Source organism: Akebia trifoliata, chromosome 15, assembly GCF_017979445.1.
Source record: "Akebia trifoliata isolate Shusen 1 chromosome 15, ASM1797944v1, whole genome shotgun sequence".
NCBI classification, from domain to species: Eukaryota; Viridiplantae; Streptophyta; class Magnoliopsida; order Ranunculales; family Lardizabalaceae; genus Akebia; species Akebia trifoliata.
In genome coordinates this window covers 25911154-25925597 of record NC_141389.1, presented here as the reverse complement: position 1 = coordinate 25925597, position 14444 = coordinate 25911154, and the positions used below count along the sequence as shown (strand labels likewise).

General features: G+C 35.8%; 2 protein-coding genes across 2 annotated transcripts; both read right to left on the bottom strand.

Moving 5' to 3' along the window:
- Positions 1-1576: 1576 nt before the first annotated feature.
- On the bottom strand, positions 1577-3746 carry LOC147384826 (protein NUCLEAR FUSION DEFECTIVE 4-like). The gene has a single exon (XM_086426913.1). It carries the CDS (start codon positions 3493-3495, stop codon positions 1762-1764), a length of 1734 nt encoding a protein of 577 aa, XP_086283039.1. The 5' UTR covers positions 3496-3746; the 3' UTR covers positions 1577-1761.
- Positions 3747-7434: 3688 nt separating this feature from the next.
- Positions 7435-9460, bottom strand: LOC147384825 (protein NUCLEAR FUSION DEFECTIVE 4-like). Its single transcript, XM_086426212.1, has one exon. It carries the CDS (start codon positions 9379-9381, stop codon positions 7633-7635), a length of 1749 nt encoding a protein of 582 aa, XP_086282338.1. The 5' UTR covers positions 9382-9460; the 3' UTR covers positions 7435-7632.
- Positions 9461-14444: the final 4984 nt, after the last annotated feature.

Sequence of the window (14444 nt, the reverse complement as noted above, 5' to 3'; positions counted from 1 at the left end):
TGTTTTGTTTTTGTTTGATGTTGCTATTCTCACAGTTTTTCACCATTTTTTTGGGGATTTGGGATGCTGCCATGTAGAACATAGTAAAATCGTATCATGGTTCACATTTCAAGTTCATCGGATATCAACTCAATGTTTCACAAAAGAATCATGATAATCTCACACTCCTCTTTGTATGTTCTCTGGTCTGGCACTTCATTGAACCATAAAATCTTTGTCCTTGTGTGTATCTTGAATCAAAGGATCTATAATTCCGTGAAAGGAGCATACAAAAAAGAGCGTCAGATTATCACAACTCTTCACAAAATGTTGTCGATTGCATTGATTTCATCTTGGAATGAGATTTTCATAAATATCCATCGATGGTACCACCTCACCAACTAAGTGAGACCCACCACCAAATATGAACAACCATTTTTATTTTAAAAATTGGTCCAAAAACTAAAACAATCACAAGCACAAACCTCTAAGTGCATAGTGGCATGTTATTTCTCTCTATTATCGGGCCTAAGACAACCAAGCCCTAGCCTAGCCCTAATGGGCTCGGGCTTGATTCGGGTCGGATTTGAGCCCAATAGAATGACTACAATTCAATATTTTTAATGAAAAAATTATTTTCAAGTAATTTATCTTGTACAAGTTTAAATTAATATCTTATTAACCTATAAAAGTTATATACGAGAGTTAAATTGTAATTAGATAACATATTTTACTTTTATTAGAAAAAATATTTATCTAATTAAAAATATTTCTATAAGATTAAGTAGCGGGCCAGGTCGGGTTGGGCACTATAAGACCTTAGCCCAACCCAAATTTAACAGGCTAAAAATTATTAAGACCGGCCCTACCTTTGCGAGCTAAATATAAAGGCCCTAGCCCTTGTTTTGTTAGCCAGACTAACAGGCGAAGGGCTCAACCGACACCCCTACCTATGATAGAAAATGGTGGCATATGTCATCAGTTTGAAAAAATAGAGTGGTATCTAAAACATGGACTGAAACCCGAGGGATATGTCTAAATGACCTGTTTTTTTTTTTTTAAGCTTTAAGGCTTCAATCAAAGTTAAGGGTGAGGATCCCTCGACTCCTGAACAAAAAAAACACACGATCTCAACCCTTTAAATGCAAAATCCAATGGTTGAGATTTATCCTCGAGATAAGTATATCTGAGATTTGTGTTATCAAGATACTCATAAATCTCAACCATTGGATTTTGTGTTTAAAGGGTTAGGATCATGTGTTTTTTTGTGATTAACTCCTTATTGACGAGTACTATCAGGCTCCACAATCCACAACAATTGTAACTGGTTCGACATCCATAGCCAGGGCAAGCAGGACCTTCGAGTTAACCCACACGGGTTTCGAGCCAGATATCCCATTACCCACTTTGACCCTTACTACTCTATATGGAAGTAGAAAAAAAATTGGAACTTTTTGTTTTCTGGAAGATATCTTCTCTCATTTATTTATTTATTTTACAATTTTGATGGTAAGACTAAAAATGCCCAAATAATAGAAATTTATTATTTTCAAGAAAAAATTGTCTATGTTTCCACAAAAGGACATAATAGTGTCAAAGAAAGCCTTAGACTTTGATCACTAATTTCCCCAATCAAATATTGTTCAATTTGAGAATTCCAGTGTTTGTATCGATAAATGTTTGATTAAATTGGAGAACAATCAAGGATGTTTTTGTTATTCCAAATGAAACACAAAAGCCACAAGAACAGAGGAGCTAGCACATGAAACAAATCAAAGGCCCTCAAATGTTTGTCAATCTTTCTTTGGCCTTCTCATCAATGTTGGCTGTTTGGTTGTTGGAGTGGGACAATCCCAACTCCATCTCTGCTGCTTTGATCTCCTCTCTAAACTTCTTATAAATATCGCCTTTGTAGAATTCTCGTGTCCTTATCACCAAAATAAGAGAAGCAAAAGCCCCCGAAGCCGCCACCACTCCTAATATAAGAAAAGATAGTCTATAACACCTTACCCCAAGACAAGTTAATTCTTTAACTGATTCCCGTCCGAGTCCCTTAAGAGCAAGTTGCTTCAATGCCTCTTTGTCATAAAATTTCCCCGCAACCCTCACATTAAACACGTAAGACCCGAGAGGGCTCGCCAATTGACCCCAATTGAACAATGTGGCATAGTGTTTGAGCCCAAAGAGCTCGGATATAATTGTGTAGAGCAATGTCAATTGTGCACCATAACAAAAGCCGACGAGCACCGAAGCAATGTAAAGGGAGCCCGGGGCGGGAAAGGCTATGAGCATGTGTCCGACACAGGATAAGAGAAGTATAATTGTGATCATAAGTGGGCGAGGGAAACTAAATTTTACGAGAAGTATTTCAGAGACAAACCCAGCAAACACCCTTCCAAAAAAATTCCAAATGCTCACTAGCGATATAAATGTGCTTATGGTGAGAGTTGGGTAGCCTAATGACTCACCAATCTGACCCAAGTTATCGATGGCTGTAAGGTTTGTTCCGTACCCGCAAAATGTTACGATAAAGATCATTAACATGTCTATACTAAGAAGTGCTTGCATGATGGTGAAGTCTTCTCCCCTGTCTGGGGTCTTGAAAATATTGCTGAAGAAAGCAACTTTGGGTTTCTCTACTACTGGGGTGGGGCTCGGATTTGATTCTTTGATTGCTATCATAGCTTGGGGTTTAATGGGTTTTTGTTTCTTTAGTTTCCAAAGTACAAATTCTTCTTTAATTGCAATTGCGAGAGGAAGAGAGAGTAAGAAACAAACCACAACGGTACTCATAACATACCCAACATGAGAGAAGGCAACTTGTTTCTGAATTATGGTTATAACCATCAAAAATAGAGCTAATGCAATCGATATGAACAGGTAATGATAGAAGACTTTGGTGTCGTTCCCCAATCGAACAACCTTCATTGTTCGAATTGTGTAGACAAAGACGACTGATATAGCGGCGGGGAGCCAACCAATTAGGAGAATAAGAGATTTTGAGTCGTTTCCATAGACAGCAAGATAAATCTGAACCATGATAGCTCCACTAAGGCCCGTGAATCCCTTTAAGAGGCCTAACATGATTCCTCGGCTATCTGGGAAGTTCTTGACACATGTGACAACCACGCCCGTGTTGGCGAAACTTTGAGAATTAGCACCAATACATATGTACAAGCACATCTGCCATATTTTCGGCTTTGGGGTCTTGCCAGTGACAGCAAGCCATATCATGAAGTAGCCTACAAAGTTCGTGCCTGCCCCAACGATGAGCACGAACCATGTCGGGGTCAATTCAGCCATGACGCCGGAGATGACACCCATGACAGCCCCAAGATCTTTGAAGAAACCAAGCAAATTGAGTGTGGTTTGGTTGTATCCGAGTGAGGATTTTATCTCTTTGGAGTAAATCCCAAACACATAAGTTGCACCAGCGCCAACCATTATTAGGAAAGATGCAAACAACATGAACCATCGGCCTCGGATCACTTGCACTGCGAAATGAACAACCTCCATCTTTGTTTCTCTCTCTTAGACAAACTTAATCTCCATCAAAGAAAAATTGAGATCTTATAACACTTGGAGATTCATTTGCATTCTCCCATATTATTTTTTTCCTTTTTATCCATTTTGACATAGAAAGACAATTAAGATGAAAGTGACCATCAAAAATCAGTTTTACATCTCTAAATAAAATTACAAGAAATCAACAAAGTGATTAAAGAGTGCAAAACGAATATGGAATCAACTCGATTGACTTGATGTAAGTCTTAAGCTTTGTACAATTATTGGTTTAATCACGGGTAATGAAGACAAACAGCAATAAGAGTTAGAAGGTACCTTCAACATAAAAGTTCTAAAAGAGTCCAAAAAAGAGGAGACAAACCAAGTAAATAATTAAGTCAATGTAAGTGGCTTGGATGTTAGCGCAACAACTTCTTAAAATAGCAAAACAAATCATTCATTAAACAAGAGGGTTACTATTGCCACACCACACCACACCAAACCAACTGTGAGCAATTCTTTGGTGATTTACATAGGAATCGGTGTGGCATTAGTAAAAGTTGATGTGGCAATAGCAGTTCTCTTAAACAATTATCAATGGTCAATGAGAGGTGGTGAGTGTTAGGAATCATTTCACAGGATTACTGTAGGAGGGTTGTCCCAAGTTCCAACCTGCCTATCGTTGCCTCGAGATTTGCACCATATACCATACATACAATGATAATAAATTGGCATGAGCATGGAATGGGAGCAAATTTAAATCAGGCGGCCAAAGATTTTTTGGATAAGATTTTGACGACGAGGACGACAATGATTATAGTTGTAAAGATCTCTTATGGTAATGTGACAGAAAAATCGCCTCGTACACCTTGAGATGCATGGCATGAACAATAAGAATTTTACGGCCGATGCTTGCATATTCCATTCTGATATCCACCTCAATTTTCCATTCAAGCAAATTATAGGCTTAAATTCAATTAAAATTGAATATCCTTGCCCTTTTATTTTTAGAACGTGGTAGGTCGATTGTCAGCTCGTGCTAATCAGACTTCCAACCATTTTTGCCCCATGTCATGACTGCCATAATCTCCATCAATCTGGTCGGTCATCATTGTTATAACAATAGTCCCACATGGGTCTCAACATAGTATCAAAGCAAGTGTACCTCAAGGATGGGCCAGGTCAATATCTCCAGACCTACGTGGAAGAGAGTCGATTGTCTCCAATCCCAACGTTAAGGGGGAGTGCTAGCACAGTCTCACCCACATGGGCCTTAATATGGTATCAGAGCAAGTGTACCTCAAGGATGGGTTAGGTCAGTATCTTCAGACTTGCAATCCTGGCGTTAAGGGGGAGTGTTAACATAGTCCCACATCACCTAGGTACCCTTGGGGTTATCCAATATATAAAGCGGGGCAACCCTCTCCTTACATGCCAGTTTTTGTGAGGTTAAGTTAGGCCCATGGATCTTGATATGGTATCAAAGCTCACCGTTTCTGTTCTGGATGTGCGGGGGTGTTTTCCATGCCTTGCACATGGTGGTCTCCCATGAGCGAGGATGTTAGAACAATAGTCCCACATCGGTCCTGGGTACTTGATTTGTGCAGTATTTGAGGTGATGGTCCCACGTGAGTGAGGGTGTTAGAACAATAGTCCCACATCGGTCCTAGGTACTTGATTTTGGGTAGTATTTGAGGTGACTGCAACCCTCACCTTACGAGCTGGTTTTGTAAGTTTGACCCATAAACCTTAACAATCGTTACATTTACTATATAGGCCAGCTAACTCATGAATTTTTTATCAACCCCATGATGATTCTGATAAATGATTTCTAGCCATTGGATTCAAGCATTTTCCCTCGTTTTGGTTCGTTATTTTACATATCGCTCGAATCCATTGCTAAAGTTTGCTAATCAAATTGATTTTTTTGGAATGGAGATTCATAAGATGAGCAGAGATATTCATGATTTGTGGACTCTAATTGAGGCGTAAACCCATAAAGAAAGACCAAAAGTAGTGGCTACTGCTTTGTCCCATTCCCTATGTGAATTATTGGATTGGTCCACCTTTCACATTTCAAATAAGATCCCACAACTACAAAAAACAATAACAAAAAAACAAAAAAAAAAGCTTGGCATTCCATGGATGAGTTCAAAATGGTGGTGAAACAAACAGGGGATCATAATACATGATTATTCAAGATTAATAAATATTAAATTGTTGTCCAACAAATAATTTAATAATAGAAATCCTACCTGTCTTACTGTTGGATTAGTCCGTATCTGAGAGTAAAGTTCATATTTGCTTTCACTATCTCCATTCACGTTCTTTTCAGTCTTCCCCTCACTCCTTTAGTACTTTCAACTTCAATATTCATCTAACTTGGACTATAATTGATCTTCGTTAAACATACCCAAATCATCAAATCCATCTTTCTCTCAATCTATCACCCATTATCATGATTAATCAATTGATGAACTATTGAACTGTCGCACTAAATCACATTTCAAAATCATAAGACCATGGTCTCTTTGTGGATCACAAACTCAAGTTCCTTTCATGGGTATTACACGTGACAACCATAACAAACAAAAAGAACACATTTGATATAAGAGTAGTTATACAAATGATTTCGAGCTTTGTTCGACTTGATTAACCCATCCAAGGCATCTCAAGAGATCAAACAAAACATGGGAAGGACAAGTAATAAAATGGACAATGGAGACGCAAATAATAACAAATACAACCTTAAATCCTAGAATCAACTAGTAATTAAAACCACATAAGGAAAAAAACAATGTACTTATCGATAAAATGAGAAGATATGCTAACAGTGAAACAAAAAAAAAATGATGTACTCATATTTTACTGGTTTTAATGTATTAGAAGGATGAGTCCCCAATTTGGTGACAGTTTCCAACAAAACTTAAATAAATGGTTTAAGGAGAGCAAATCAAAGGCAACTGGTCATCCTTAGACAGGAATTAAGTTTCTTTTTCAATAAAACCAAGACTTGATGAGAAAGAAATGCAACAATGACTGAGCCCACAACACTAAGTTATTGTTCCTGATAAAAAATTAATCAAACAAGCAAAGCTTCGCTTATTGAAGATGAATTGGTAATAGAGAGGGGAAAAAAAAAACAAACATATATGGAGGCTATATAACAAAGACACCAATATGAACGATGGGTGTCCGATAATGATAAGAAGGGATGACAGATACATATAATTTCTTCCATATATTAATATCAAGTCTACTGCAATACATTTAGATAAGCCGATGTGGCAGTAAAATCTTATAAACATTGTATATATAATAGATTAGAACAAAAAAAATTGAATGAAACTTATATATTTCTTCAGTAAAAGTGTTTCGTCAGCTGTTTGAAAGATGAGTACAAAACAGATAAGGAGAAAGGTAGTAGATGCAATTACCCTTTGATCTCTTTAGAATGCAAAACATTCTCCACACCACCACAGCCCATCTATGCCTCCTCAATCTTTGTTTCTCTATTATAGATAAACTTAATCTCCACTAAAGAAAAATTGAGATCTTATAATGTCTGTGATTCATTCTCACTTTCAAAACCCACACTTGGAGAACCATTTGCATTCTCTCATATTTTTGTACTTTAGATCCATTTAGACTAATTGATCATTTGTAATTTAGTCTTCACACATACCGACCTTCATCAGCAGATGTGTGATGACAGATCCCAATTAAATGAAAAACAAATATTTTAAGCATGGAAGTGACCATCAAAAACCAATTTTACATCTAATAAAGAAAAATATAAAACGCGTTATCAAGCTGATTATAGAGTGGAAAGCAATAGTAAGCATACAAGATGTAAGTTCTAAAAGAGTTCAATAAGCAAGCCAATTCAAGTAGAACAAACATTAAACAATTATCAATGGTCCATGAGGTGATGAAGTCTGTGACACCAAATTATTCTGTCAAATTAGAGATTAAAAAAGGCTATTTTTTTATTTTTTTTGTTCAATTCTAAGGAAAACAAAGAGACATATGAGCAAAGAAGCAAATTTAAAAACAATTTGAGGGTCCGAAAAAATCACTAATCTTGATTTCTCTGCTTAACCTTACCCCCTCATCATTGTCTATCAATCTATATCTTCTTTGGGTCTTTCAGTGCTGATTGTTAGAGGACAAATCCTTCTGTGTTTCGATAGCTTTGGCTTCCTCTCTGAACTTCTTATAGATGTCACCTTTGTAGAATTCCCGTGTCCTCAACACCAAAACAAACGAAGCAACAGCACCCGAAGCTGCCACCAATGCCAATATGATAAAAGAGAGTCTATAACACCTTATCCCAATACAAGTCAATTCCTTCACCGAATCCCTGCTAATGCCCTTCTTCGCTAATTGCTTTATCGCCTCTTTGTCATAAAGCTTCCCCGCAACCCTCACATTGAACACATAGGAACCAAGTGGGCTCGCCAATTGGCCACAATTGAACAATGTCGCATAGTGTTTGAGACCGAAGAGCTCAGATATAATCGTGTAGAGTAACGTCAATTGAGCACCGTAGGAAAACCCAATGATCACCGAAGCAAAGTAAAGCGACCCGGGGACGGGGAAGGCAATGAGAATGTGTCCGATACAAGATAAAAGAAGAACAATTGTGATCATAAGTGGTCGAGGGAATCTCATTTTAGCGAGAAGGATTTCAGATACAAACCCAGCACAAACTCTTCCGAAGAAATTCCAAATACTCACGAGTGATACAAACGTGCTTATAGTCAGAGTAGGGTAGCCTAACGACTCACCAATCTGACCCAAATTATCTATCGCAGTGAGATTGGTTCCAAGGCCAGAAAACGTCGTGATCAAGATAATTAACATGTCGATACTAAAGATTGCTTGCAAAATTGTGTAATCTTCACCTCTGATTGGCTTCTTAAATATATTGGAGAAGAAATTAACATTGGGTTTCTCAACAATCTGAGTAGGATTTGATGGTGGCAATGCGGGTGGTATTAATTCTTCAACGGGTGGTTTCTCGATAGTGATCATCGACGGTGGGCTCACAACTAACTTCTTTAGATTCCAAATCACGCGTTCTTCTCTAATAGCTATAAATAAAGGAAGAACAAGAAAGCCACAAACGACAGTGGTACTTGCGATATACCCAACATGAGAGAAAGACTTATGTTTCTGAATTATAATTAAAATCATGACAAATATAGCTAATGAAACTGCAACAATAAGATAGTAATAAAACACTCGAGTCTCGTTAACCCGTTGAACAACCTTCATTTTTCGAATTGTGTACACCGATACGATCGATATCGCAGCGGGTAACCATCCAATTAGAAGTATAAGAGATACAGAATCATTCCCATAAACAGCAAGATAAATTTGAGTCATCACAGCTCCACTAAGCCCAGTGAACCCTTTTAACAATCCAATCATTATGCCTCGGCCTTCAGGGAAATTATTGATACAAGTAACTAAAACACCTGTATTGGCAAAATTTTGTGAATTTGCAGCAATGCAGATGTACAAACACATCTCCCAAACTCTGGGTTTTGGGATTCTATTAGTTACTGAAAGCCAAATCATGAAATAACCCACAAAATTTGTTGCTGCTCCAGCTAAGAGGACAAACCAAGTTGGAGTTACTTCAGCAATTAAACCAGAAAAGATTCCAATATTGCTTCCAAGATCTTTGAAGAAACCCAGTAAATTAAGAGTGGTTTGATCATACCCAAGTGTTTTTTTGATGACTTTGGAGTAGGTACCGAACAGATAGGTTGCACCAGCACCAGCCATGATCAAGAATGAGGCGAAGAGCATAAACCATCTTCCTCGAATCACTTGAGCTATAAAACGAATCGACTCAGACCCATTACTGGGTTTGATTGAGTCCACCATTTTTGTTGAAAAAGGAGAGAACTTGGAAGAGAAGGAAGAAACAGAGAGAGATCTGTATCTTTTGTTTTGTTTTTTCTTTTAAGTATAAAAATGAAATATGGAAGATAGGATAGAGTCAGAGACATTTATTAGGAATTTTGGATAAAAAGGTCATCTTTTTTTAGAGTCGTGATTCGGTATGATATCCATCATTAGAGATAGGAACGACATCTACGTGGCATAGTTTGGTGGAGATTTAACAGATTCGGCTGCGTGTAACGTAAAGAACGGCTTTTTTTACTCTCCAATTAAAACATGCCACGTAATAACGGGACGTTAACCGAATCGTGATTCATCGTAGTTACACAGGAGTAATGGGATTATGTGGGTCTATTATCTGACGTGGAATTTTTAACGGTGTCGATTGCTGCCATAGACTTTTTTGCTGGTGTGATTGGATATATAAATTATTTTTAAGATATATATAAGCCCAAAATAAGTGACGTAATTTATACTCTTTCCTTATTTTATCTGGGGACAATGACGCAAAAGGCCTATTTTTTAAAATATGTAACAAAAAGCCCCTTATAAAAATTAAAAAAAAAGGGCTCTTTAATGTTAATTTTATCAAATATTAATCTTAAAAATGATTTTTAAGAAAAATACCATAATTACCCTTGCAACAAATTTTGAGGTTTAAAGAATCATGTTTATTTGAAAATATTCGAAGTAATCCTATGTTTTAAAATTATTAACATGCCTCTTGACTATGGTCATCTCTTATATAACATTGAAAAATATATATTTAAATGAAAAAAAAAATTTATTTTCTCTTCCCAAAATTAGTGATTTTTTAATTCACATAGATGATGATGATGGAGATGATAATGGTTACGGTTATCATCATCATCAAACTAATTTGATTTATATATATTAGATTTATGAAAAAAAAAATTTAATAATTATAACATTATTTAAAAACTTGAATGTTCATTGAATTGATTCAACTAAAAAATTAGCAAGTCTATTTAAATGATTCAAATAAAATTATATTGAATTTATAAAAATATTTTAATAAATAAAAATATTTATTTTTTATTTTTACAAAAATATTAATAACAAATAAATCGATCACTTTTTTTATTAGACTCGATATATTTTTAGATTAAATCACTTTGTAAAGTTGTTCAAAGGGTATTTTTGTTCTTAAATTTTTTTGAAAAGATCCTTAATAGGTGAATATTTTATTAAGTGGGACTTAAATGGTTTGTATTCTTTTCTAAGGGACTAATCGGTACATATTTTCAATAAAGAGTCCCTCATAGTCATTGTTCCTTTTATCTTCTAGTGCAAGTGTTGTCCTATTCATCTTGGTGTACGGCAAAATCGTTACAGGATTAATTTTAGTTGATTTAAAAATTCGGCCAAAAATTTGAAAAAAGGTAAATTATAAAGGCACCCATGCGAATTAATAAAGGCAAGCCGAATAGGTGAAAAGTGATGAATTTAATGTAAGTTTTACCGTTATTAGAGCACCCCACTGAAAACATTAATATTAACATTTAGAAATCGACATATATAAAAAATGTCGACAGAGAACAAAAAAGTATTGTGTAGTGTTGACATTTATAGTTGTCCGCATTTTTAGAAAAATACTAGGCCACTTTCATCTTCGGGGTTACCCTAATCGCGAATCCAATAATATGGGGGTGCCTTTATAATTTCTCTTCGAAAAAAAGGCAAAAATGTGATACGAGAATAGTTCGATTATAATTTGACTTTAATACTCTAATCAACTTTAAAAAATTTGCGTGTGTAGATATTAAAACTTTCATAGTACTCATATCCAAATACTTAGAAAACTCCCCTATCTTTTTAAGATTTATCATTTTTATATCTTATTTTTCAAAATTACTATATATGTACCCTGAGGGGAGAGAAGATATGTAAAACGAGTGAAAAATTAATTATTGATTGAGAATCGATAACATATAATGATTGGTGTGATAACAACCAACAATTAGTGGTTGTCTAATGATGAAACCTGTAAGTGTAAAGAGAAAATATTGAAAATACCCTTTTCACTCTATTTTATTATATACGCTTAGTGAAAAGAATATTTTTTTGATACACCTGGGACATGAATTCTATATGAACCTAGAAGAAGGTGACTCGCATAGACAACTGACTCGTTTTTAATAGAAAAGAATATTATCTTACGGTATTGATATAGAATTTTTGCATTGTAAAAATATGGGTTAATCTGTGTTTTTAACTCTCTTTGTAGAAAGTATTTTTGATTTGTTTTGTAGACACCCCAATTTGCACGAACCCGTTAGGAAAATCCAAATTTTCTCAAATTAATTCTGATTTAGAACTCAAGATTTTCGACGGGCCCACATTGCTATTTTGCATCATTTTCATGCATACATGCATCATCTCATATCATTGCATGCCCATGCCTTGTCCCTAATCCACTTAAACCTATGCTCATCACCCATATCCCAAACCTAAATCCAAATCCATGTCCTAATCCAAAACCAAGTCCATCCTAAGCCCAAACCCAAGTCTATATCCCTAACCCAAAACCAAGTCCATCCTAAGCCCAAACCCAAGTCTATATCCCTAACCCAAAACCAAGTCCATCATAAGCCCAAACCCAAGTCCATATCCCAAACTCAAACCCAAGTCCATCCTCTCACCCCTTCATAAAATGACACATGTTGATACCTCATAAGCCTCCAACACCCAATGCATCATCTAATTGGAGGGTCAACTTCTCTCTTGTGAAAACTCAAGAATGCCATTCTCAAAGAGCTTAGTCAAACCAAAAAGGTTATTTGGTCTTTGGTAATAATCCATAAAGGTGAGGGAACTTCCCTTTATGCCCTCAAAAGGTGAGAATCTTCAAGTACATACATGGAGTTCTCCCATTGGTCCATTTCAAAATTATACTTTCACCCTTGCTTTATTTGTTATTTACAAATGAACCAAAGTCTACTTTTCACCTACCACTTCACCTTTACACATGTCATCCTCCTATTCACCCTCCCAAATGTGCTTTTGTTTTCCCATTGGTCCATTTCAAAACTACACTTCCACCCTTGCTTTATTTGTTATTTACAAATAAACCAAGATATACTTTTTACCTACCACTCCACCTTTACACATGTCACTCCCCCATTCACCCTCCCAAAAGTACTTTTGTTCTCTCACATCTATTTACCAAAAAATCAAGAATCAAAGCATGCTTTTAGGGTTTCTTCACAAATGTCATCTTTACCCCCATACAAATGAAAAATTCAAAAAGAAATAACCTAAATCTCATGTCCATTTTCTTCATTTTTAGGGTTGGACCACTTTATCCCCAAAAGTCCTCCAAAAACTCTATAAATACCCTCATTTTCTATGAACAACTCATGCTCTCAAGCCCCCATCTCTCAACCTAAAACTCTACCCAAATTTCTACTCACTCTCTTATATTCTAAACTTCAACTCACTCAACCTTCAATCACCTCACTCAACTCTTAAGCTCACTTCTCAAGATCAAGTTCATTCAAAACCACCAAGGGACAAGGTAGGGTTTAACATGTAGTCTATCTATTTCAAAGCTTGCATCTTCTTCTAACCTTCTACTTTATTTTATTTTTAGAAAGCCTTAGGATGTAATGCATACCCTCTCCCATCCCTGGTAGATTGGACTAAGGTTCGATCGAAAGGATAGGGGTTGAAGCCCTTTTCACCTCAATCTCATGCATCATATTGTACACAATACACACACTCACTTATGCATGGCAATGATGAAGAAATGTGTCACCTTCTTGATGGGGTGAAACACTAAGTTTCTAGCCATGCATACATACATCATGGTTGTGACTTCAAGGGAACTCCATTATGGAGTCTCTCTAAGAGTTCAAACCAACATTCATTTCATAAATTTAATGTGATTATATGGGTCATTCTCTTCCATAGAATGTCCCTAATGTCACATTGAAATCAAAATCCCTTTTTAGGGAACATTTCACTTAATGCATACACCACTCTTACCATACATTCTCATGTATTTTAATATTTGTTTTATTGAGTTTTTTACAAAATAAAATGGCCAAGCAAGGTAACCACCTTTGGTGGAGAGGATGGGGTGCCTAACACCTTCCCCATCCTCTAACCGGACCTCCTTACTTAGATCTTAGGTAGATCGTGCCCTTTCCAATATATGAGAGTCACTACAATACCATGAAAAAATAGTTTTCAAAAAATCAATTCGGGTGCCCATTCACATCCATTTCAAAAAAAGAATGGTGGCGACTCCAAACAATGTAGCATTGAGGTTCACGGCGAACATTTCATGTCTACATGTTTAATTCAGGAAAAAAAATTAATCGCGAATGATTTGAAAATGTTCAAAAAGTCGAGAATTTTTAATAGGAATTGAATTGGATCGAAGTTTTAATCGTTTTGTGTATCATTCAAAAAATACGGGTATAATTCTCAAATTATTTGAAGAATTACTAACTATATGGTCCTACAATTCAATATTTAGTGAAATATTTTTGTTTGGATAAATTACACTTTGACCCCCTAATATTTGATAATTGCACTCATCTCCGCTTTCATTGACAGTGTTAAAATTTAGATTTTGTTTTACTATTTTACCCTCTTATCTATGTTTTTTATTTAAAAAAAAGATTTTAAAACAATAACTAAAATGCTCTGGTCAAAGCATTCATTGAACCCATTTTTAGACCATGATATTAGTCCAATTTTTGAAAAATATTTCAGATACACTTTATCTTTCCAAATTAAGATATTTATCATCTTTTGACTATCATAAATAAAATAGTCGTGCTAGAGTGACCTTAGCAGGGGACATCTTGACGTGGTGTAGCGTGAATGTCCATATATACTTTTTACTCATATCTCGGAGCATGTAATGGCATGTGCACCTCACCACGTTAAGATGTCCCTCGCTAAGGTCACTCCAGCATTAATCTAAAGAAAATTATTGATATGCTCTCATTTTTTATCTCTAATAAAAGTTGTTTTTTTTTAAATTTTACTCTTAAAGACTTGTTGTCTTTTAC

What these genes read in the sequence shown, in the direction of transcription:
- LOC147384826 (XM_086426913.1), bottom strand. Translation starts at nt 3,495, where the DNA reads ATGGAGGTTGTTCATTTCGCAGTGCAAGTGATCCGAGGCCGATGGTTC.
- LOC147384825 (XM_086426212.1), bottom strand. Translation starts at nt 9,381, where the DNA reads ATGGTGGACTCAATCAAACCCAGTAATGGGTCTGAGTCGATTCGTTTT.